Here is a 25,044-nt window from a genome sequence, read left to right as displayed (position 1 = left end):
TTCAGAGATAATCACAAATATTGCCTAACAAATTAAAATAATGTTTTCACAATTATTCGTCCCCAATAAGAAGTGAATTCACAGACACACACAACAATTTCACTGTTCCTTACAAAGCCAACTTTGAACAAAGCAAGATACTGATCTAGAAGTGATCCAGAAAGAATCTTTGTATATCTTGAACATTCAATAGCAAATTGAATCACATATTTTACAGAGATTTCACAAATATGCTCTATTACCTAAGAAATTTTAAAAAAAAATCAATTTCAATCTGAATTTTACATACTCTACAGAAATAATCACAAATATTTGGTCTAGGAATTAATTCGTGCGGGTGGACAAGAGATGGCGCAACGAACGGAACGTCCCACAGTTCCATGTATCCACACATGTGTTGCAAACCCCTGTCATCGCGTATCGTTCGTAGTATAGGGCAGTGGATTAAAGCGTCAACAACACCAGTTTGTAGTTAAGTGAACATGGCGCAATTTGTGCCTGATAAAGTGTTTTTGCGGGGTGTCCTGCTGCATTACTTTAACATGCAGAAAAGTGCGACTGAAAGTCATCGTATTTTGGTGGAAGTGTATGGTGACCATGCTCTAGCTGAGCGAACGTGTCAGAAGTGGTTTGCACGGTTTAAAAGTGGTGATTTCGGCTTGGCAGACCAAGAGCGAGCTGGACAGCCAAAAAAATTTCAAGACGAAGAATTGACAGCATTGCTCGAGCAGGATTCGTGTCAAACGCAGGAACAACTTGCAGCAGCATTAGGCGTTGATCAAACAACAGTCTCCAAACGCTTGAAAGCCATGGGAATGATTCAAAAGATGTCACATTGGGTTCCACATGAATTGAAAGACAGAGACGTTGAAAGACGAAAAACCATTTGCGAATTGCTGCTTCAACGACAGAGCAGAAAGGGGTTTCTGCATCGAATTATTACGGGTGATGAGAAGTGGATCCATTACGAGAACCCTAAACGAAAAAAGGCCTGGGTGAAACCAGGTGAACCAGGTCCATCACAACCAAAACGAGATATTCACTGTGCAAAGGTTATGCTGTGCATATGGTGGGATATGAAAGGTGTGGTGCACTATGAGCTGCTGCAACCGGGTGAAACTATGAATGGAGAACGTTATCGACGACAATTAATGCATTTGAAGCCAGCTCTGGCCAGAACACGACCAGAATGGGAGAACAGACATGATAAACTTATTGTTCAACATGATAACGCTCGCCCACATGTCGCAAAACCGGTCAAAACCTATTTAGAAAATGTCGGATGGGAAGTTTTACCCCACCCGCCGTATTCACCAGACGTTGCTCCTTCGGACTACTACTTGTTCGATTGCATGAACAACGATTTGATTGGACAGCGGTTTACTTCTTCAGAAGATATCGAAACATGGGTCTCTGACTGGATCGCTTCCAAGGATGAGGACTTCTTTCGCCACGGAATCCGTACATTGCCTGACAGATGGGCGAAAGTGGTGGCTAGCGATGGACAATATTTTTCTTAAGGTATTTATGTATTTTGTGTTTGTACTACAGCTTCAATGTGTGCGTACCAACCGCACGAATTAATTCCTAGACCAAATATTACCTAAGAAAATACCGAAGTTTTTCACAATTATTCGCCTCTAATAAGAAATGAATTCATATATATATATATATATATATATATATATATATATATATATATATATATATATATATATATATATATATATATATATATGTGTGTGTGTGTGTGTGTGTGTGTGTGTATCAGCACCAACGAAAGATGAATTTACTGGTAAGTTACATTTAAACACTCTCTGAAATTACCAGAAATCCAAGAGTTTATACAAAGAAGAGCGTCGATCTCTTGGCTAACGCTCTCCTGGTCGTCGCTCTTTTGCCATCACTCTCTTTGCTGGCACTCTACTGTCGGTACACCCATGTTTATTGCAAAACTCGATCCTGACATTATTAACTATCTTCTCTTCAATATGTATGATGGTACTTGCAAAAGAATACCATATCAATATCACAAATGTAAACTACGCGAGATCGCGAGAAGTTTCGCGAGACTTGCTGAAGTCTCGTCTCGCGTTCTCGACTCGCAAAAGATATCAGGTCTCGTCTCGCAAAATATTATAACTCTCGTCTCGCGTTCTCGTCCCGTTTGCGAGACGAGACGAGACGAGACTTCTCGCGTTCTCGCGTCTTGCGCCCATGCCTAATTTTCATCATAGATACGGTTCAGACCTGAGATGGTTTTGTGATATCACTTTGACGGTGCAACTTTGGGTGGAAACACTTATAAATGATCGAAAACGACCGACATCAGTGTCGAATCGATGGTTTTCGGGGTCGCTGAGATTAACGGTGACACTTCGATGCGTACTCTGCAACATGGAGGAGGAGTAGGGGGAGATATACAGAGTGGCCCAAAAGGAGGTACAGTCCTGGATGTTTGATATATGTAGGTCTTTTCGTCTTTATACCTATTTTTAGGCCACTCTGTATAAAAATGATCGAAAATGGCCGATATTAGTGTCTGATCCACAGTTTTGGGGGACACTGAGGTGAACAGTGACACTTCCGATCCCGTTTAAAACTAAATTCAACCCCCTCAACTTGGGAGAGGGGAAGATACATACAAAATGATCCAAAATGACCAATATTAGTGTCGAATCCACAGTTTTCGGGGTCGCTAAGATGAACAGTGATCTTTCCGATGCCGTTCAAATCGATGCCACTAAAGACGAAAACAGCATACTGTATTTCACGGGTACCAAACACATGAGATACGAAGTTGTGCATTTAAATTTTCATTTTAACTCAGCGAAGCGGGTAATCGATGTTAGTGATTTTATAAAATTCACAAATCAGGAGATTCCTTAGTGTGTAAAATGAAGAAATGGTACTAGGACTATACAAACATTGGACATGATTGATTATAATCGATTATAACGAACCACTTAAAGTGCCTAATGTTGTTTTTTTTCGTAGTCCAATTTCTCCATTTTACCCCACAACAAGCCTCCTTTTTTTGTGTTGTACTTAAATCTCTTCCTCAGGTAACTATAGCACCGAAAGTCATCGAGTCTCGACAAGTATGTCAGAATGGAAATATTAATAATAATAAAAAATACAATGTTAAACATATGTAATTATTATTGGAAAGTAGAAATAGAAATAAAATTAAAAAATTTAAATCATATTTTCCTTAAAAATTAACAAATTGTGCTTAAAAGAGCAGAAAGGTAACTGTTTTCAAGAAAATTAATTTAGAAAGGTACTATTTAGTCATGATTAAAAGGAAAAGCATGGGGAACGCTCTCATATATTATGAGTATAACAATTATATGAGAGCGCTCAAGTATGATTTTTATATTTGGCTCTCTCCTGAGATTTGTTTTATTTCGTTCTCTAATTTTTAAGGAAAGCATTAAAAAGTCTTTTTAACTTAATTCAATTCAAACATTACGAAAAGTATTTTAAAATGCTGAAGCGTAATTAAAATTATAGATAATGAAAATTATATGCTTTCATGTTCTTCTTTGTTAAACTTAGGGGGCGATTGCCCTTCCCTAAATTTGTAAAGAGTGTTCATTTTTCCGAAATACATACCATAAGCTTACAACTTACAAAGCTACTTTCCCCTTCCCTTTCCTAGCAGTGATAGAAGCAAAGAAGCAGAATTACTTCCATTATTGCCAACTGCGAAAACATAGGACATAAAACATAGCCTACTCAACATTTATAAAAGTAATAATTATAGGTTTAATGTCCCCTGGTCATGGGATTTCGGCTAAAGAAGACGTGTGAAAAGAAATGAGATCGTAAAGAAATAATTAGCGGAATGAAAAGTGCGCTCAGAGGGAACGCAAAAGTCGGAGAAAATAACACCTGTCTGCTGTTCACTACGTAATTAATATTGCACGATCCAGGATTAGAGGAGGAATTTTAAACACCCTATTTTTTAAGTTTTTATGCACTCCATATAAAATTTCACGATCTTGTATTCTGGAGATTCACCTTTCCTACTAAAACAATTAAGTTCCCAATTTCTTGCTTAAGCTAAGCAATTGTAAACTGCAAAAAACAGCCTATGACAACATACAACGGAAGAACTGGTAGAATTTTCGCTGTAGATTTTTCATTTTCACGTATGAACATCTCATGCTCTGCATTGTATCATTACACAGAATAAGAACAGTACAAATAATCGATGGTCAGAATAAATATATCCTGAGCAGCATAGCTGTGCTATTTTTGGCTGAGGGTGCTAGTATTTTTATTGGGCGCACTGAGAAAAAACCGTTCTCCGGACAGCGGTATATTGTACAAATATACGGAATCCTTTTGCTTACTACAGAAATCAGTATGGAGCATACGTTATCCATATGCTACATACACACTGCCCTTAGATGTTACATCATGCCGTTGCAGGATATCTGACATCTAACAGTTTTCCGGATATCACATGCATATACTTATGTTACATTCCTCAGCTATATGTTATATACGTCCATTTGTATTTGAGATCCTGATCTCCTATATTCTTTCATACGGAAAGTACGTATACATCGAACGTCTGCCATACATTAAGTCCAAAAGCTACAGGAATTACACAATGTAACCTACCTTTTTAAGTACGTCACCTACAATTTTTTTTCTCAGTGCGAGCTGCGGTGGGACAGGAGAGCAAAGACTGTCAATGCTGCAGTGTATCCAACGGTTTTTCCAAGTTCTTGTTTAGATGTTATAAGTAGTATAAGTAGTGTATTTTTTTAAATAACAAATTTAAACATGAGATCATAGTGTGAGATCAGTAGACAGGCGACTAAAAATATAAGTTTTTATAGTGAAGGAATTTCTTTATTGCTCATTATTGTTATGTAGAAAATTTCAATTCTGGATTAAAATAAAAGATGTTGTAGGAATTAGTTTTTATCTATCTATACTATTATATAAAGGAGTAAAGGTGGGGTGACTCATCATCGCCTAGGGGCATAATCCTATAGGTAGAAACATGAAATTTGGAACGAGTACTTTTTTTTCGTCACAAAGGTAAGGGAGAAGAAAGAATATTTGGAAATACTCATCCTAACGGATTAAAAGTGTGTTCAAAATTTCTCTCGAGGATAGTATATTTCACCAGTCTCTGGCGTTAGAGAGACGAAGATGAAACTTGGCATATGAACTTCATTAAAAATAAGACATACCGTATCACAGCATTTTCGAAAATTCCACTTCAAAGGGAGGAAAGGGAGATAATTTCTATAATATTGAAATTATCCTTTATTTATTCACAAAGTGCAGGAAGTGGGGATTCACTTAAGTTGGAGTTGAGAAAGTCAGTATATAAACTATTGTATAAAAGTAAGGAAAAATATATTTTAGAGCTTTCGAAAATTCCACTCCTAGGAGGGAGAACTGGGATTGAATTTTATAATATCCAAATTTTCCTTTCATTATTGTGAAATAATCGAATGTAAGGATTCGCTTAAGTTAAAGACGTGAAATTGGGTTTATAAATTCTTAAATAAAAATAAGAGAATCTGTGTTTCAACAGTTTTGAAAATTCCGGTCGTAAAGGGGGAAGAGGAGATATTTCTATAATACTGAAATTTCTCTTTATTTATACAAAATTATGTGGGGATTTGATTAAGTTAGAGATGTAAAATTTGATATATAAAGTCTTAAATTTAAATGATGGCACACGTGTTTCACCATTTTGGAAAATGCCACTCCCAGGGGAAAAGATGGTCAATAATTACTAGGTTAATTCCATGAGAGTTGCTCTACTTAAGAGATTTTTTTTTTTAAATATTTATATACAATTGTTTCTAAAACATATCAAAAAATCATCCTTTGATATGGTAGCCACAATATACAATCAACCAACTTACGTTGGAGAAGGAATAGCCAACGTTGTTTGTAAGCCTTTACAAATATATGTGCGTTTGGCCATCTCTCCTGACAATCAAGGTGAGATGCCTCAGTGACAAAGGTGAGATGCCCCAGACAACAAACAAGTAATATTTCAAAATTGACGAGAGATAATCTTTACTACTACTCATAGCAACACTTGTCATACTTAATGACATGCTTACACTTAAAATTTACTGTTACTTACTTATCTGTTAATAACAAAAGATTAGGAAGACAAGGCACGTGGTTTATGATAGGCCTACATATTAGGGCTAACCCTAGAAAGTGTGCTCGCATCTGCTACATGAAGGACCAAGGAGAGGTTAAATTTGCCCGCTCTGGTTTTAAGTAGCTTTCAGAGAATATTTGTTCAATTTGAGTTAACATGTTTAACTAAATTTCAAAGAAGAAACTTTTCAAGGAATGTGCTTTTTATTTGTAATAAACGGGCTAAATACAGTTAGTAAAACTGCTTATATATTATACTAAATTTCTTATAATACTATGCAGAAAACCAATATTATAACTAACACTCGACAAGTTCTATGAAAGCCTAAATACTTGTATAAAGGAGAAAAGTAACATTTAAAAAAATTAATACAAGTTTTAGATTAAAAAAAAAAAATTAAAGGAATTTTTGGGGAAACAAAGATGGGTAGCACTTAAGACCAAGGGGGTGGGTTCGCACAACATGAATGATTTTTTTTACTACCAAAATGCAGTATTTTCCAGTTGAAAAAAGTGAAAATGAACCTTTCATCAAAAGGAACAATTAAAAAAAAAAAACAGAAATCCTGAATACATATTAATCTACATAAACTAAATAAACAAAGAACTTGGGGGCAAAATTGACCCCCTTGGTCTTTCTAGGGTTAACTTGTACAATTTGCCCCATAACTTGTAGAAGTTAAACAAAATATTCACAAAAAAGTCACTATTCCATGTTTTCTTTACTATTTTATGTTCTTTATTTTATTTTTGCCTCCACACACATGACTAAAAAGATAAGAAGACACAATGTAGAAAAATAAAGTGAGATTTACAATATTACTAATTTTTGTTAAGATCTGATTTTGTAATTTGCATTACATTTGAACATACTCCTTTCCTGTTACGTAGGCAGTTGACATATTTTTAATTACAACGGAAGTTTCCTCGTACATATTAAGGTTTTTCTGATATGATCTCAGAACATAACCCTTTTACCCATTTTAACTCTGTAAGACAGAGAAGATTTTTTTAAATTTTTTTTTTTTGGTACATGTCAAAATTTCTTTATAAAAGGATGTTAGTTGCATTTTATTCTCGCTTAATTCTCATCTCTGCCACTGGAGCGCTTGCTTCGTTAGCTCCATGCACAGGAGATGCGCCATAAATGTCGAAATGAAAATTATTTACGATGCAGAAAACTTTATGTTTACGTTAGACCTCCCATTCATAATTAAATTCTCAGAATTACCTGTCTACCAAATTACATCATCATTTCCTGTTCAGGAAATAATCAATTTTATTTCAGTGAAAAAACAAACGAAATGAGGAAAACTACATATATTAGTTTACATAATATATATGAAGTTAATATTTACACAACTTAATTTTTGCACTCGCAAGGACTCTGTGGAAACATTCTACAGTATATTATAACTTCTCAATAATACTTCTTTAGTGTGTCATTAATTTTTATGTCAAACATTTATCTTACGAATTTCCTGTTAAAATGGTGGAGGACATAAGGTAAATCTGAAATAGGCCTATTTAATACTATCATAATATACTAACAATAAGTAATGTGTTGTGCAATCAAAGTGAAAGAAACAAGTGATTGCAAGCTAATTAGACTAATTCCATGGTCTAAGAAACTTAAAAGTTGTATTTTATATTAGTAAATGCCCCTGCTTGTTACTTCTGGAAATATTTTGTTTTTTCTTCTGCGTTTCTTCTTTCTTCCCTTTCACATAACATCTCCTATGGGCATATAAGGGAAGCACCCGTACCCCTTTTTCTTCTATTCTAGATCAAATATCTAAAAATGCTCAAATAATCGTTTAATTATTTTAAATGAAGAATCCAAACAAAATTTCATGGCTTAACCTTAAGGGATTGTGAGATATACAGTATATTATTATACTCACACTCTATTTACTACTCACATGTTTTCTTCTCTCGTAGGACAAATATAAGCGCCCCTCGGCGTGGGAGACCTGGGTTCGATTCCCAAGTGGGAGTTCATGTGGCTCGGATCTCATGTTACACTTTAGGCCTATGTTTCATGTAGTATCGCTGCTGAAATGGACGTTAAATCCAAAATCAATCAAATGAAGAGTCGAAACACCAAACTCCGTGTCACTATCTTTAAGGGATTTCATGATATGGCTGTATTATAACAATTGCAGCCCCCTCTTCTCTTTGTTCCCACTTTTGTCTTCCCTTCTTGGACAAATATTAAAAACACTCTAAAACACGTGCTCAATTATCATATCTTAAATAAAAAGTCCAAATGCCAATTTTCATATCTCTAACTTTAAGGGATTCCGAGATATGGCCGTCTTATTGGGTTGAGTTGATTTTGAGTTTAACGTCCCTTTTAGCAGTGTGGCTATATGAGACGGGATCTACTGATTAACGTAAAATCCGAACCCCATGAGTTCCCGCCGGGAATAGAACCTGGCTCTCCCACACCAAAGACGCGTACGCTAACTACTTAGCCATGGAGGAGCTCTGGCCGTCTTATTCCAATATGAACATCTTATTAATTGTAATCGTACCCCTTTTATTCCGCCTACCCCATTAAATTCCCTTCTAGGTCAAATATCAAAAGCAGCTGAAATACATGTCTTATTATTTTAAATGAGAACATCAAACACTAAATTTTATGTATCTAACCTTAAGAGATTCCGAAGTTTGGACTCTTACAAGAATTGTAACCCAGACTGAAAATGCAGACTCTTTGCATTGTAATCAAGACTCTTTTTCTTCTCACTTTCTGTTTTCTGTTCTAAATCATCGCTGAAACACGTATCCAGTTGTTTTAAATAAGAAGTCTAAATATCAAATTTCATATCTCTAACCTCTAACCTCTAACCAAGGTATGTATATTTCTCTATTGTCACTTGTATTCCCCTCCTCTTCCTCGTCATATTTCCAAAACTCCTTCCTTAGTGGTACCTTACGTCACAAACCCTATGTACTGTCCAAATGTAAAATTTCTAGCTTAAGCTGTTTGGATTAGGCGCTGATCTATGAATTAGTCATTCAGGACTTCTTTTATACACGGGGCCGCGGTGGCTCAGTGGTAGAGCGTTCACCTCTGGTGCTTGGGGTCCCGGGTTCGATCCCAGCCCCCGCCAAGTGAACTTTGTGGTGGACAAACAACGCGTGCGTGGGTTTTCTAGGGGTTCTCCCGTTTCCTCCCACTTTCTTCATTCCACCATTTCATTCATTACTCATCATCACCGTCTCCTTTAGCCTAACCGGCATAACCGTGGGATGTAAAACTCAAAGATTTCATTTCATTTTCATTTTTCTTTTATACACGCGTATGTAAAGTTTAATATAAATAGTTATCAAAAACAATGGAAATACGTGACGAAAACGCAGCTTACTGATTAATACAGCGTAAGACTAATATTAGCCTGCAGAACAGTTCTGATTCGTCGTAGAATGGAAACACATAAGTCAATGAATGATTTCAAAGCAATTTAGCATAATTTGTCAAGCAGCGCAGCCTAGAGTTTTGTTAGCAACGATGGAGGATATCTCTTTCGGGGTCTTTGAGTTCCAGAACTGACTACATGTATTCAATGAAGTTGAGATCTGGGAACTGGATGGGCTAAAGAAGCTAAGGAGCTGTTGTAATTCATTCTGATGTACATAAAATCACGCCCCAACAGCACCAGTAGTATGAATTGATGATCACTGACAGTCACGCATTCTGTGAAAGTAATCACAGGACCCCACACCACGCGGATAAGGCAGTTCGGAGCATAAACTCCCTTGGATGTCCATCATGCATAATTATGGGATCTTGTTGGAAGAAATAGCGCTCATCGGATCATATTAACTGTTTTCAAACATATTTTCATGTTCTCAGTACTATTTTCTTAACGCTAAAGTGTTGTTGGTGCTTATCAGTTGTTTGGAAATTTCAATCCGAACGCGGGTGTTTCAGTTACGCAATTCGCTTTGGACTGAGCCGAAATACGCTGTTCTAGGTGCTGATTGAGTTCCGTGTTAGTTTTTCTGCATTTGCTCTACGGTCCCTGGTGACAATCCTCTTCGCTTCCCGATTCAACACACGCCCCCGTTCTAGCTCGACTGTCGTACTACACAACGCTAACAGTCAGGTGCTACCCACCGCATTCTTACTTTTACTACCTTGCAAGATCTGTGGGACTGCCCGGGTCCGCCACCTAAGGAACTACTCTATCTCTTAGTAATACAGACTAGAAACTTCTTCCCAACGCTAGTCATTAAGAATTTCACTAATGAGTATGGTGGGTAATGGAGAGCTGATCGCCAGTATTTTTGGCTAGCATGATGCTCTTCTCGTTAAATGTCTCAAACTTCTTTCAATAACTATGGGAGAATCGAAAAAAAAAAGAAAAACACGACCTTAACTTTCTGTAGTTCGAATTGTAACTGAGCAAGGCAACGTTAAAGAAACACACATAGGCAGAAGATGTTAACAATAACTAAAGCTACAAAATAATTTGCCATTTATCTAATCCTTCTCCGTAAAAGCAACATCCAGGAGTTGCGAGACAACTGAAACATAATTTCATTAAGCGAAATAAGGAGGAAAAGGAAACTAATTGCATTGAATAATGGATAATTATTTATTCCATATATTAGTAGCTAAAATGTCCGTTGTTCACGCGAGAAGAACAGGTTTATAGAAAGTATTTCAATCTTTTACTTTTTTTTTTTTTTAGGATACGCATTTGAAAAAAAATACGATAAAAATCCGTAAAATCACCCCCATGCCGATCGCGGTTGTACTTGGACTTAAACGGCATCGAGAGTATCTTTGTTCATTTCAGCGATCTCGTAAAGGATGGATTGGATAATTCTAATATCGGTGGTTTCCAACTATTTTTACGGGCTTGTTGATTGGTCCAAATGTTCTACGGGTCATTTTATTTTTGTCGTTTTGATACCAAATTTATCGTCTTAAAAAAATATTATGAGCATTTACCAATATAGTTGTATTTTTAAAATAGTACTAAAATTCCCCTTATTTCAAATTAATATTAAAAGCAAAAAAAAAAAAAAAAAAAAAATTTTTTTTAAGTGACTGAAGTATGTCAAGAACATTTTTATAATAATATATCTATATATGCTGTTAGAATTTACAGGCTTCTACATCGTATTAAATTATATAATCTATTATTTGTATCATCTACTATTCTCAGTGTTTGAGATTCTCAACTATAGGATATGATATGCAATGAGAATAATGTTCAAGAAGCACAAGAATATGTGTTGCTTTGAGGATCACTTATTGTCTGCGGACTACAATCGTATTTTTAATGAAAATGTTACGCACTACACTGTTATTAATATAAGCCAACCAATTCTTTATCTGGTAGAATCAGTATTGATGTGGCCGAATTTATATGGATTGTCGTATTGTAAGTGGTATTATTAAAGTAATTTAACAACCAGTTATATAATTAGTATAGTTGACTCAGTATTAATATTATTTCTATATGAATATATTATTATTATTTCGGAAATAGAGTCCCAAATTGGTGTACGAAAAATTAAAGTAGACATGAATACATAAATGCCCCGCAGGATTTTTTCCAACATATAAGCGAAGTTGTGAATATACTCACCTTGATGCACATAATACTTAATGTAAAACTATTATTATTGACGCGTAGTGCATGATTTTGTTAAACACAGTAAGTATATTAAATACTGTAATGAATAAATAAGAAAATCTAATGTTTTGACACGTATTTTGAAGAGCTGAACCTCTTTCGAAAACCTAAGGGGAGCAATTGTCCCCTCTTGACGCTGCTGCGAGCGACCTGCCTGAAGGCCTACTACGTACATTGCACGATTTAAAACAAATCACAATCATTAGGGAAAGATATCTGTTCGTAAATGATACGGGAGAATTGTATCACAGTTTTGTTAGTTGTTTTAGTTTTTTTTTTTTTTTTAACAGTAAACTTCCCGTTCAAAGGGATCTAATTTCCTCATTAGACGCAAAATTTTCCGCCAACTAAATGCATATTTCTTCTGGCCACTGAAATATACTAGGAACGAGTTTGTTGGAAGCAGAAAGAGAGGACACTTGTTGGAAATAGATGATTGTGAATCTAAAATGGAGATTTTCCCATCGTATCAATACGTTTATGTTCCAGAATGGTAAGACACTCTATATTAAATGAAGAAGCAACATTGCCAGTTCAGCAGGCTCTTTCTTTGGGCTTGGGCTCTTACCATAACAACGATAGCATGGCTGAGATACGGATTCGAGATGTTCTAGATTCCCTCATATAACAAATAATATGTACTTTTGGGTGTCCTTACATTTTGTTCGAACAGCCTGCTGAACTGGAAACGTAATTTTCCTGTCGGTTAGTACGGTTTTCATTTAACATAGTCGCCTTACCAATGTGGAGCCCAAACAACTGATGCGATTGGATAAATGCCATTATTTTAGATTGACAATTACTTATTTCCAGTAAGCTTCCTCTCCTTCAATTTTTTCAAATCTTCATTTATAACGGAGTTGGTCTATGACCTCAGACTTTTGATACACCCGAATTTTTTTAAACAACAATCCAATCATGTCAATTTCAATTTATTAAAGACTAAGTTAAGGCTTGTACCGTATCTTTCACTCCGTCTAATACATAGTTACATTGTCAACAATCACAAATAAAAATTAAATAGAAAAGAAAAAATCCGAGTATGGCAAGAACATCGAAAAGAGAACATATTTAAATAAATAAATAAATAAATAAAAATGGACTGAGGATGCTAATGGAAAAGTACAGAGTATACCAGAAAGAGCTTCATATGAGTTTCATCGACCTAGAGAAAGTGTATGATACAGTACAACGGGATCTTATTCGGGTGTAATGAAGAAGTATGTTTCGAACACATACATCTGTGTAATCCAATATATATATATAGGCCCTATATATAATGAATGTAGGATAGGAATGAAGAATAACAGAAGAGTTCGCAGTTAAAGTGGTACTTCATCAGGGATCTAGTCTTGTCCATACCTTTTTGCAATTGATGGACGAAGATAAAAAGAATATCCAAGAGTTAGCACCTTGGAATATGCTATTAGAGGATCACTCGTGCTTATGAGTGAGACCGAGGCAGCTCTGCAAGAGAAATTAAATGCCTGGAGAGGAGTATTGGAGAGCAAAGGGCTTAGAATTAGTAGAACTAGGACAGAATATTTACATTGTCCTCCCAGGAAAAATATACTCGAGAATACAAGGATACAACTGGACAAGAGTGGGCCGCGGTGGCTTAGTGGTAGAGCGTTCACCTCTGGTGCTTGGAATTCCGGGTTCGATCCCAGCCCCCACCAAGTAAACTTTGTGGTGGACAAACACCGTGTGCGTGGGTTTTCTCGGGGGTTCTCCCGTTTCCTTCCACACTCCTCATGCCACCATTTCATTCATTTCTCATCTTCACCGTCTCCTTTAGCCTAACCGTCATAAACGTGGAACGTAAAACTCAAAGATTTCATTTAATTTTTACAACTGGACAAGAGGTGGTAATGACTACAAATTCAAGTACTTGTGATCAATTCTGCAGGAAAATACTGGAATAGAAGATGTAAAGACCAGAATTAGCATTGGTTGTACGAAATGGGCAGAAGAGGTAGGAGTAGTGTGTGACCGTAGGGTACCAAAACGCCTTAAAGGTAAAGTTTATAAAACAGTAGTGAGACCTGATATATTATATGGAGAGGAATGTTGGACGATGAAGAAGAGAGAGGAACAGAAGTTGCACGTTGGGGAGATAAAGATGCCGTGGATGTGTGGAGTGATGCGGAAGAACAAAATTAAGAATGAAGTGATTTGCAGAACACTAAAGGTGAGACCGGTAGTAGAAAAACTGCAAGAAAATATACTGAGATGGTTTGGGCATGTAAGAATAAGACCTTTGGAATATGTAGCTCACCGAGTAGATGCTATAGAAGTGAGTAGGAAATGAGACCGAGACCGGCCAAAGAAGAAGTGGGGGAGATTGTGTTAAGAACATTACGATGCAGTGTAGTGTCACAACGGATACGGCACAAGATAGAAACAGGTGGAGGACCCCAAGAAGAAGAAGAAGAAAATACAAAAGAAAAACTAATAATAGAATAATGACCATATGTTAGAATACATATCGAAATAAGTATTGGTTTAATCAGCAGGGCTGGTAAGTCTGAAGTAAGAAGTAATTTTTGAATTGATTTTAAAACATGACTATCGAGGTTGACTTTCGAATATCTTCCGGAAGGTCATTCCAGAACTTCACGGCTGTGACATTGAATGAATTTGACACAGTACTAGTTTCATGCCTCGGCAGAGAAAGTAGTGACGTGTCGTAACTCCTGGTGTTTCCTTGATGAGATTCGTGCTAATATTGAAAACATGACATTAGGTACTCTGTTTTTTTTTTTTAACATATTAATGTCATAAATAAAGTTGTTAGTATGCGATATCTACGTCATACCTTTAATTTCATCCTCTGCAACTTTTCAAAGTAGCTGGTTAAATGATCCGAATATTTCAAGTTAAATAGATAACGGACGTAGACATTTTGAATTCTTTGCAGTCTATTCGATAGATGTTCGCTCTATCCTAAATGAACCGTATTGCAATATTCTATTCTAGAAAACACAAAGCTTTCCACTAGTTTCTTTCTTATGGCAATCGGTAAATCTTTTTCAGTCTACTTAGGGAAACCTTTTCTGCATATATAGCCAACGTGACTTTTCCAGTTCAAATTTTACCAAAAAAGAGTCATACATTTTACTTTACATTATTTACAGATATGTTTGGGATATAATTAAAGTCTACTTTTGACGTAATTCTCTTGGATCCAATGAAAATAACAAGATTTATTCGGGTCCATTTCGAGTTAGTTTTCTTTTGACCACATTTCGGTGTTTTGTAAGTCATAATTTAATTTTGTTAATGCTTCTCAATAATAATAATAATAATAATAATAATAATAATAATAATAATAATAATAATAATAATAATAATAATAATAATGATAATAATAATATAATTGAAATCTGTAAGTCCCACGGTTATGCTAGCTAGGCTAAAGGAGACGGTGATGATGAGAAATGTATGAATTTGTGGAATGAAGGAAGTGGGAGGAAAAGGGAGAACCCCGAGAAAACCTACGCACACAGTGTTTGTCCACCACAAAACTCACTTGGCGCGAGATGAGATCGAACCAAGGACCCCATGCACCAGAGGTGAACGCTCTACCACTTAGCCACTGTAGCCCCGCTTCTCGAATAATTATTTAATGTTTATGCTGAGAAATAAAGTTAGGCGTCATATCCTCTCTTTTATCACAATAAATGCTAAATAAACAGGTATTTAAGGAAATAAAATCCATATCGTAATGTAAAAAAAAAGTGCGTAAAATACACAGAGCAAAAATAAAGTTCAAAATTAACTTTAACCCCTTACAGCATGCCGTGTCATATATGGCACATACCTTTTTTTCATTTTAGCTGTTTTATGATTTATCAAAGGCATCAAATGACTGTTTTGTCTGCTGTGTGAGATATTGACGTGTATGAATAAGAGATTTTGGTGTCATCTGGCATGTTCTTTGTGAGTTGTAAGTGTGTCATATATGACACTTACTTATTTCTCGTCGGAATTAAATGAAAAATCTAAAATTCAAGTTTTAATTCGTTTTTCAAATTCCCATATGAGGATTTCCAATACTGATTATTTTTTTTTTTTTCGCTAAAAGAAAAAAGTCATGCAGAAAGGGGTTAAAAATTACTGTGCGCAAAATATACGGTGGCGTAAATTACGTGAGCAAATATATATCTTCGTCTTATCATTTTCCACCTATTAGAGTATGGTTAGATTAACTTATCTTTCTTTATTGTTATTTATTCTATCGTTCTTGTATGTATCTCTCTGGTTTGTTTCGCTGCAAGAACTTCGCGTTCGTGCAGTACTGATCATTGTTTCAGGAACACCCTTTATACACACGTTACTTTTTGTATGTTCTAAAAGTATAGTTTTAGAATTATACACATAAACTGCAAGAAACGAATTTTAGGGATAATTTTATTTTAGGATATACTTTTCCACGTAAGATATGCAATGGTTTTGACTATTGATTATAGTGGCAAAGTGAAATAGACACAGAAGTGCTTCAATTAAAAACCTGAAACGCTGTTATGCGTCATTTGTATACAGTTCGGTTTGTAAAGCGCATGTTTTAGTGCTGATTATCCATCCGTAATTGACTGAGGTAAAAGCAAGAAATCACATAATTAAATATATTGCATAAGCATAATCATGTTAATTGTCTCAATTAAATAAATTATTTTTTACAGTGCACATAATAGTATGAACCAATGAACTGCAGAAAATCTTATTATTACCATCGGCCGTGAATATTTTATTCACTTCTACATTTATATGCCTTGTGCAGATGAAATATTTTGAAACAATGACTTAATTTCTTAACTTCACATAAATTAACGTTTTACCCTGGTCAACTTTCTGTTCTCTTTATATAAATACATTTTTTTTTTAAATGTGCTTTTGACACGCCAAAATGCTACATTAGCAATGATAAGTTCAATGACGCACACATATTTTTCAACGAGAGGCAAGAGGCCAATGATGAAATGCTGTAATTTTTAGTACGTATACGGTTGACTATTTTCAAAAATATACTCACCTCTGTCTATATACGTTTGTTATTTCGTGTAAGGTCAGTAAATGCTGAACTGGGAGAATATTGGGTGGGTTTACTGTGTATACACCCCATTACGTCCCTGCAAAAGACTGACCCATAAGCGAAGTTGCGAATGGACACACGCACTTTGATGCACGTGTGCACATAATAATTACTTCATTACAATAACAATTATTTACGCACATTCCGTAACTGTTAACTATTGCAAATATCTATAGTATTTAATATACACATGTTAAATACTATAGGCTATGAGTAAACAAATCTAGTATGTTTTTACCAAATATTACGAAGAACCGAGCCTCTTTTGAAAATCCTGGGCAGTGCAATTCACTTCCCTGCTGTTAGCCATGGGTACGTCAATTCGAGCACTGAATACTCGCATAGTACATGTGCATAAATTTCAGTTTTAATGCCTATTTTCTTTATGTTTATCCAGACAAATGTACGAGAGTTCAGTTGCTTAATGGTTAAGCAGCATTATCTAGTGCGTGACTCTCCTAGTTTAAGCGTAGGTCAAATAAGTTTGAGATTAAGTTTGGATTGGATATGAGTTTAGCGTCCCTTTCAGCAGTGAGGCTATGTTGACCAAACCACATGAGATCTCGCTGGGAACTGAACCCAGCTTTCCCATGCCAGAGATGCATATTCTAACCATATGGCCACGAGGGCGCTCATTTGTAGTTAAGAATATCATCCGTAGCGTTTCTTTGAACTCCCTTATTTGCTTTCATTTGTTTCATTCTACAAACTCTTTCATGCTATTTCACATCTCACTTTTGATCTGAATGCATGGGATGTTAGATATTTCACTTTCAGATAATTGTGTCATCATGACATATATATATATATATATATATATATATATATATATATATATATATATATATATATATATATATATATATATATATAACATGTACGGAAGCAACCATAACTTGTTCAGCAATCACAAATTATATTGTAAAACAGATTATTCTGGAGTTGGTTCTCTTACACATTTACTAACACTGTTAGATTGTCCTGAATACAATACAAACATAGTGCATTGAATTGTCAGTTTATAAATTAATATACAAAAGGAAAGACTCTATATAGTACTTACCAGGTTGATGCTTGCTATTAACAACGTCGATCGCGGTACAGCACTGTTGAGCACCTGATAGGTAAGGTAGCGGTCTTGGTTAGACAGGTTAAAACTCTGCACTATTCCTCCAGTGAGATCTTGTAGCGCCCTGGTAGTGAACCCGGAATGAAGATTTTCATACGAACCATACAGCCTGTAACGGGACGAAACAGAAAAAAAGTCAACAACTTCACATAAGTGGATGGATAAGAATGTCCTGAAGCTTATGGACCATCACATAAGATTCACCGTATTTCAGACCGGTCGCTGGAACCGGCTTATGCCCGCAGGCCAACAAGATGAGAAGAGAAGAAAGAGGTAAAGATTTTCTTTTTTTATAAAAATGCTCGTACACTGTATATATACACAATATAGTATTTCCAATCGCGGAAGTGATGGTTTGTGGTTTTAACCATAGGCTGAGTTGGGTGAAGTCGTGAAGTACTGTACATTTAGATTTTTTTTTTTTGTTTTTCTTTATTGTTTGCCCAGAGGAAGGAGAAGAAGAGTACCAAAACAAAAGGCTTGATTGGCAATATTTCTAGAGAAGATTTGATGATACAAAATGGGTTAGACATCAGAAAAAAAAGTATCCGGGATACCATTAAAGAAATGCCGTTATTAATGTAAAAAAATGTTTTGCTAAAACATAACAACAACAGTAGCCTTAATTATATTTCGAGGGGCGTGTTAAAAGGATTCTTTTAATTACAATTAAAAAAAAACTAACTTAATATAGCTGAACATAATACATAGTATTTTGAGCTCGGTTAGCGTATGCACGTTTGGTGTGAGAAACCTGGGCTCGATTCCCGGCGGAACTGGTTCGAATTCCACGTTAAGTTGTAGGTTCACGTCTCATATAGCCTCGCTGCTGAAAGGGACGTTAAAAATTGAAAATCAAATCAAATCAAACACAAAGTATTTATAGAGTAGTAGACATATGTGTATAAAATTGACAACGGAAGAAAGAGAAGAAAATTCTGTGTGGAAATAACTCCATAACATTATTTTCCTTTTAATAAAACATAATAAGTTTTACATGGTGGGTACGGTGAATCAGTGGTAGAGCGTTATTCTTTGGTGCGAAGGTTTCCTGGTTCAATTCCAGACCATGTAATTTTGTGGACAAAATCGTATCTATGGCTTTTCTCGTGGCTCTCCCGTTTCCTCACACATTGTAATTCTACCATTTCTTTCATATTCTTCACTTTCAATAGTCATTTATGTTCTTTAGCCAAAAGGACATAACCGTCAGATATTAAAATTAAAGATCTACTCTTATTTTAACTAATAAGTAGGCCCCTACACTGTTATCAACTTTTAAAGTAAAATATTTTCTTATTGATTCGCTTGTTCTTGACTTAGTTCCCAAAAATGTGAAATTTTCATAAAATTACATGAGAAATACGTGTAACTCTTAAAATCAGAGGTAAAAGTGCAATTCCAAACGAAGAGTTGTTATAAGGAAGGGTTTGAACTAATTCTACTGAAATTCAAATGATTCCTTTCCGAAACGACAAACAACTAACTATTGTTTGAATGTTTGTTTCAGTAAGAACAGAAAGAGCTATCAAGCCTAAAAACATTTTTGGATCAAAAGATCTAATAGGCCTATATTTCAAATAAAAATTTTCTTGTACTTCTTATATCTGGAGAACTACATACATTGAAACCAAACCCACTCTATCACTTAACTCAGTATGATGTGCTTATTCCGTAAAAACACGAAAACTCGATTAAGGGGCCGTTCAAAAATTTTGTGGCCCCTGATCCAAGATCAAATATATTTCCATCAAAATTTTTCTTGTACGCCTTCTATCTGGAGAACTACATATAGTGTAGCCAAATCGAAACTATCAGTTAACTCAGTAGGATGTGCTTATTCCGCAGAAAATACGAACACATGAATTTTAACCAGAAATCAACCATTTAGCCACGAGAAGGCTGAAAGAACTACATGCTGTTGTGATATATTTCCAGTCTTAACTTGGTAAAAGAGGGACAAACCCCTTTGTCTCCATCTCAGCTATGGTTGTGTTGCTGTACACGAAATAAAGAGTTTATTAAACATTGCTACGTGAAGTAGCTAGAAATTCACGTATCATCCTCTATTCGCAGACGGTTGCAACAATTTTCATTTATTCACTGGTTGTTACTGTTCTTGAATCTAGCTTACACGGATCGTATCTCAGCACGGCATTCGGTCAAGGTACTTCACAGCATGAAAAACAACTGTTTCATTTCCCGGAAAGACATTTATCCTGTTAATTGCAGTGCGAGAAGAAGAAGGAAGCAGAGGTCATCCAGTTAAAATGACACTTTTAAGGAGGTTTGCATGATATGAAAGCGAAATAGCAGTCAACAGCTACAGAATCGAATGTAACTTTAAGAGGCAATCGTTGACAAATTAAAGAAACCAGACTAATATGTTTAGTTCCTCAGTCCGGAACTGCGGAACAGAAATTTATATTACTTTACACATTTCATTTTGATGCACGGGAGACTTTTCCTCTCAGCCCATCCAAGGTTGCACACATTTTATAAGATATGTAAAAGTTGTGTTTATTGAAGGTAAAAACGAACACGAGTAGAAAATATGAATATTGCAAGAAAAAGATGATACATCTTTAGTAATAATAAAATACAGTGTGTGTGTGTGTGTGTATGTGTGTCTGTTAGTCTATCATCATAAAAAGAGGTCACCAAGACTCACCAAATTTTGTACGTATGTAGATCTTCAGAAGATTTAAGCGCCTACAAACTCGGTTTTACGATTTAGGCGCGGAGGGGGTTCGGTGTAGAAGAAATGTATGCACATTTGTAGGTTTCTAAGAACGCCTTGTATATATGCAACCCCCATTGTATGTTGCATCTGCGGGATTATATAACAGCACAGGATAAATACTCAGGGAATCGATGCACTCTTCATCGAAGTTCAGAATCAAGACCAAGCAACGACGGGTGCTTATAACTAGCGTTGAATGAATAAATGTGATAAGCGTTTTAAGAAAAATATTCTGAATAAGTCAATAAAATCCATTTTTTAGTCTTTAAGAATAATTTGTCACTCGATTCTTCATCGGGTTTCATGCGAGGCTTAGCATACCCACTGCCGATCGAACCCGAAACTACATGCACAGGAAAGTCTGCCACGACAGGGGCTCACTCCCGGAGTTAAGTTGAATTAACGTAGGTACTATCGACCATTTATCAATTGGTCTCTTCCGTTTCTTCCTCTTTTATATTTCAAAAAGTCAGATCATGTTGTTTAGCATATAACATTTATTCAACTACTAACCAGTTTTTCTTAAAAGTCATTACGAAACTATAAGTTCACGTTATACACATGCAAAACTACAGTTTCTTGGTTACCTGATTATGCTCTTACATTTTTCTTCCATTTAGAGTACACTGCATGTCCAAATGCTTGTCGGACGTGTAATATGTTTGGCATTATGGGGACGGATTACCATTATTATTGGATTTATTCAACGACCATTTTCGAGATGAAGGTTGTATGAGACGGGACTTACAGCTTCAAGCAAGGCTCTTCCAACTATTAATTAGGTTTTATCATAATCCTTGTCGTTCATCGACCTCGGAAGCCCGTGTACGGAAAACCCTCTACGAAGCAGCACCCTTGGAGTTTAGCTGAATTTACATAGCAATTATTCAATACCACGGACCAATTTTGACACTTTTTAAAAATTCTTTCCTTCCTTTACCTTCCACTATATATTGAATCACGTTCCTCGGAATACAAGTTTATTCCTGAAATTTGTCAACCAGTTTTTTACCTTTTTTTAAAATATCTATTTTTTTGTCCTTTCTCTAGCATAACAAAAGTTTTTCTATATTCCCACCCTCAAAAACGTCAGGATCTTTAAGTTGTGTAATGTATTAGAGTATTTAAGTCGTAGTCAAGTTTGGTCAGCTTACAACAACTTGAATTTAGAGTCAGTTAATGTGATAGATGAAGGTGTTTATGTACTTTATGGCGGATCCAAGACTATGAAGCAGGACCGAAATTCATCCGTCATCTTTTATCATCATCCATAATTTTCATTAACTTCTACATTAAAATACTATAATACAAAATAATTATTTATTACAAATCTCAGTGATATACGTGATTGGGATCTAGGTCTGCTTCTGCTCCTAAAGTTATAAATCGAGGTTCAGGAACGATAGAAAGGGGAATTTAATTCTTCAATATGACGTGAAAAGTTGTGTGAATTTAGTGAAGGGCATTTTGTAAGTAATATTACATATTTCTTTAAGTATTTATTTATCTAATTCTTCTTTTAATGCATCATATCATAACTCATTGTTAATATTAAAATGAAAACTAACATACGGTATATATCCATAATCTAGAGATATGTCATGTTTTCAATCTCTTCACTTGTTTTCTATGAACATGTGACTGTGCTTTAATCATTGGATATTGTTGTTATATTGCATAGATGTATTAAGTGTGTAATATACATAGGCGTACGTAGTGGGAGATCAAGGGGGACTGACCACTAGCAGAACATTGTATCTCACTTTTTATTGGTAGAGTTCCAATGTGTCCTATACGACACATATGATTGTCACTACTATGTGCAAGAAAGAAAAAAAAAAGCAATTTCTCTTACTCTTTCAATGTATGGAACGAAAGCATTACGAAAATATAAAATTTACAAGACAAATATATTTTGTTCTACTAGTGACACTGAAGAGGTCACGAAAGAAGAAAGAAGAATCTAGAAGATTTGGAAACATGTTTTAACGAAACTAAGAATGATGAGGATCTTGCCAATTATACAACATTAGCCACTTGTAACATGTATAACTAATATAATATGATAATAATCCATGATCAACAAATATATCGGGTGTATCAAAAGTCAGGACCATAGGCCAACTCCGTTATTAGTAGGCTTAAAGGCACGAAAAAATAGAAAGAGATGAAATTTGTCGTTAAGTGTCCACATTGGTAAGGAGTCCTATGTTGAATAAAAAAGCAAGTTGCCAGTTCAGCAGTGTGTTGCTTGGACTTTCAGTATATTCATAATACAGCATTGTTGGGAAACGAATTTGAGGTGTTGTAGGTTCCTTCACATAACAATGCGCACGTTTCTCCTGTCAATCTTGCTTGCTCTTATATTCTGATCGAACGACCAGGACTAAACTGAAAACGTTGCTTTTTCATTTAACATAGTGCACCTTACCACTTTGGAGCCCAAACGTCTGGTGCGATTGAAAAAAATCCAAAATTTTTAGATTCAAAACCACCTATTTCCAACAACTTTTCTTTCCATCTTTTCGTATCTTTACTCATAACGGAGTTGGCCTACGCACAGGACATTCGATACACCCGGTATTTCATCATCATAGATAGTCTGCCATTATTGGGAGGTCACTTGATGCAACTGAGAAGCTTCCATGCTCCATGGTCTTCTGCTAATCACTTCGTCTTCACGTACATATTTTTCTGCTTTCATATCGTCCATTAATTGTAGTCTCCTTCGCCCCCTTCCTCTCTTTCCTGCCACCATACCCTCTACTACGTCCTTCTGATACAGTTCCTTCTTACCCAATGTCACAACCAGTTTATCTTCCTCTTCTTAATAATATCTAAAATTGTTCTTTTATGCCCCACTATTTCTCACCCTCCCATTCCTTTTCCGCTCGATCCAGTTAATTCTCTTCATTCTTTTCCACACCCATTTTTCGAAAGTTTTTCGTCGTTTCTACTTCATTTTTGTGTAATGTCCATCTTTCTAATCCATACAGTACAACACTCCACATGAAGAATTTTATGAGTCTTTTTCTTAATTCTTTATTCAAAATCTCACAAAATTGTATTTTCTTCCTCCTAAAGGCTTCTTTCACCATTCCTATTCTTGTTTTTATTTCACATTCAGGCTTCATATCATCACTAATAATACTACCCAGGTATCGAAAAGTAGTCACCTCCTACTTCTATATTTGACACCCGATATAAATAACTCAATAATTGACATTGAAAAAAAGTTTAACAAAAAAGTCTTGTTTGTAAATGGACGCTACATTTCAACTATAATCTTATACAATTTAGAACTTGTGCAAACAACAATTGATCAAACTTTACTGAGACAATTAGATTATCCGTGTACAGTGTGTTTACTAAGAACATATCTACAGCTATAAAAAGATAATACATCATAATTTAACATAGTTAAAATACTTAAGTAGTCATACTGGATTATATACGCGACTTTAATATATTACTTTACAGGTGTTAAGGGAAATGAAATAAAGAAGAAAGATGCTTGTGAAGAAATAGTTAGAATTTATGATACTGTATGTTGCGATAATACGATAAGGGAAATTAAATTCCTTGAAACCACGATATGGAAGAAGATTCAGACAGTGTACTGTCTTCATGATGATGATAAAATGAAATGAAATCTTTAAGTTTTACGTCTCACAGTGATGCCGGCTAGGCTAAAGGGGACGGTGATGATGAGAAATGAATGAAATGGTGGAATGAAGAAAGTGGGAGGAAACGAGGGAACCCTGAGGAAACCCACGCACACGGTGTTTGTTCACCACAAAGCTCACTTGGTGCAATCTTGTATCGAATCAAGAGCCCCGTGCACCAGAGGTGAACACTCTACCACTGAGCTACCGCAGTCCTTCATGATAATGATGTGTAACGTACAATATAGGCCTATAAAATGAAATTACAAAATTTGTAAAAATAAAATTAGTGATAGACCAGTTCGTAGAAATTGTACACGATGAATATACAGTAGTAACTAGTATTTAGGGCTTCACCAATAGCAACAAGGATGTTTTAAATGTTTTTACAAATTTAAAACGAAAATTTTCCTCTCTTAGGTCTAGCCAGAAGAGAAATATTTTGAACCTTTTTCTGGTTGCATTTAGTACTGCAGGGCGTCCTTCGGGAAGGAAGGTTGGGGCTATTGCCCCCCAGAGTTTGAGAAACACATGCTTTTTAAATAAGTGTATACTGATATACTAATAAAGAATATGAAACTCTTTTGTCAGTGCACTATCTT

At 35.5% G+C, this 25,044-nt stretch overlaps 1 protein-coding gene across 1 annotated transcript in view; it reads right to left on the bottom strand.

Moving 5' to 3' along the window:
• LOC145662857 (calpain-9-like) overlaps nucleotides 1-25,044 on the bottom strand; it is a 412,792-nt gene that overhangs the window by 51,886 nt on the left and 335,862 nt on the right. Inside the window, exon 6 of the mRNA XM_081728793.1 lies at nucleotides 17,969-18,143. Coding sequence (XP_081584919.1) covers nucleotides 17,969-18,143 — 175 coding nt within the window. The remainder of the gene's footprint in view (nucleotides 1-17,968; nucleotides 18,144-25,044) is intronic.

The sequence above is a fragment of the Thermobia domestica genome, chromosome 10 (assembly GCF_964235325.1).
Source record: "Thermobia domestica chromosome 10, izTheDome1.hap1.1, whole genome shotgun sequence".
NCBI classification, from domain to species: Eukaryota; Metazoa; Arthropoda; class Insecta; order Zygentoma; family Lepismatidae; genus Thermobia; species Thermobia domestica.
This window is presented reverse-complemented; position numbering and strand designations above follow the sequence as displayed.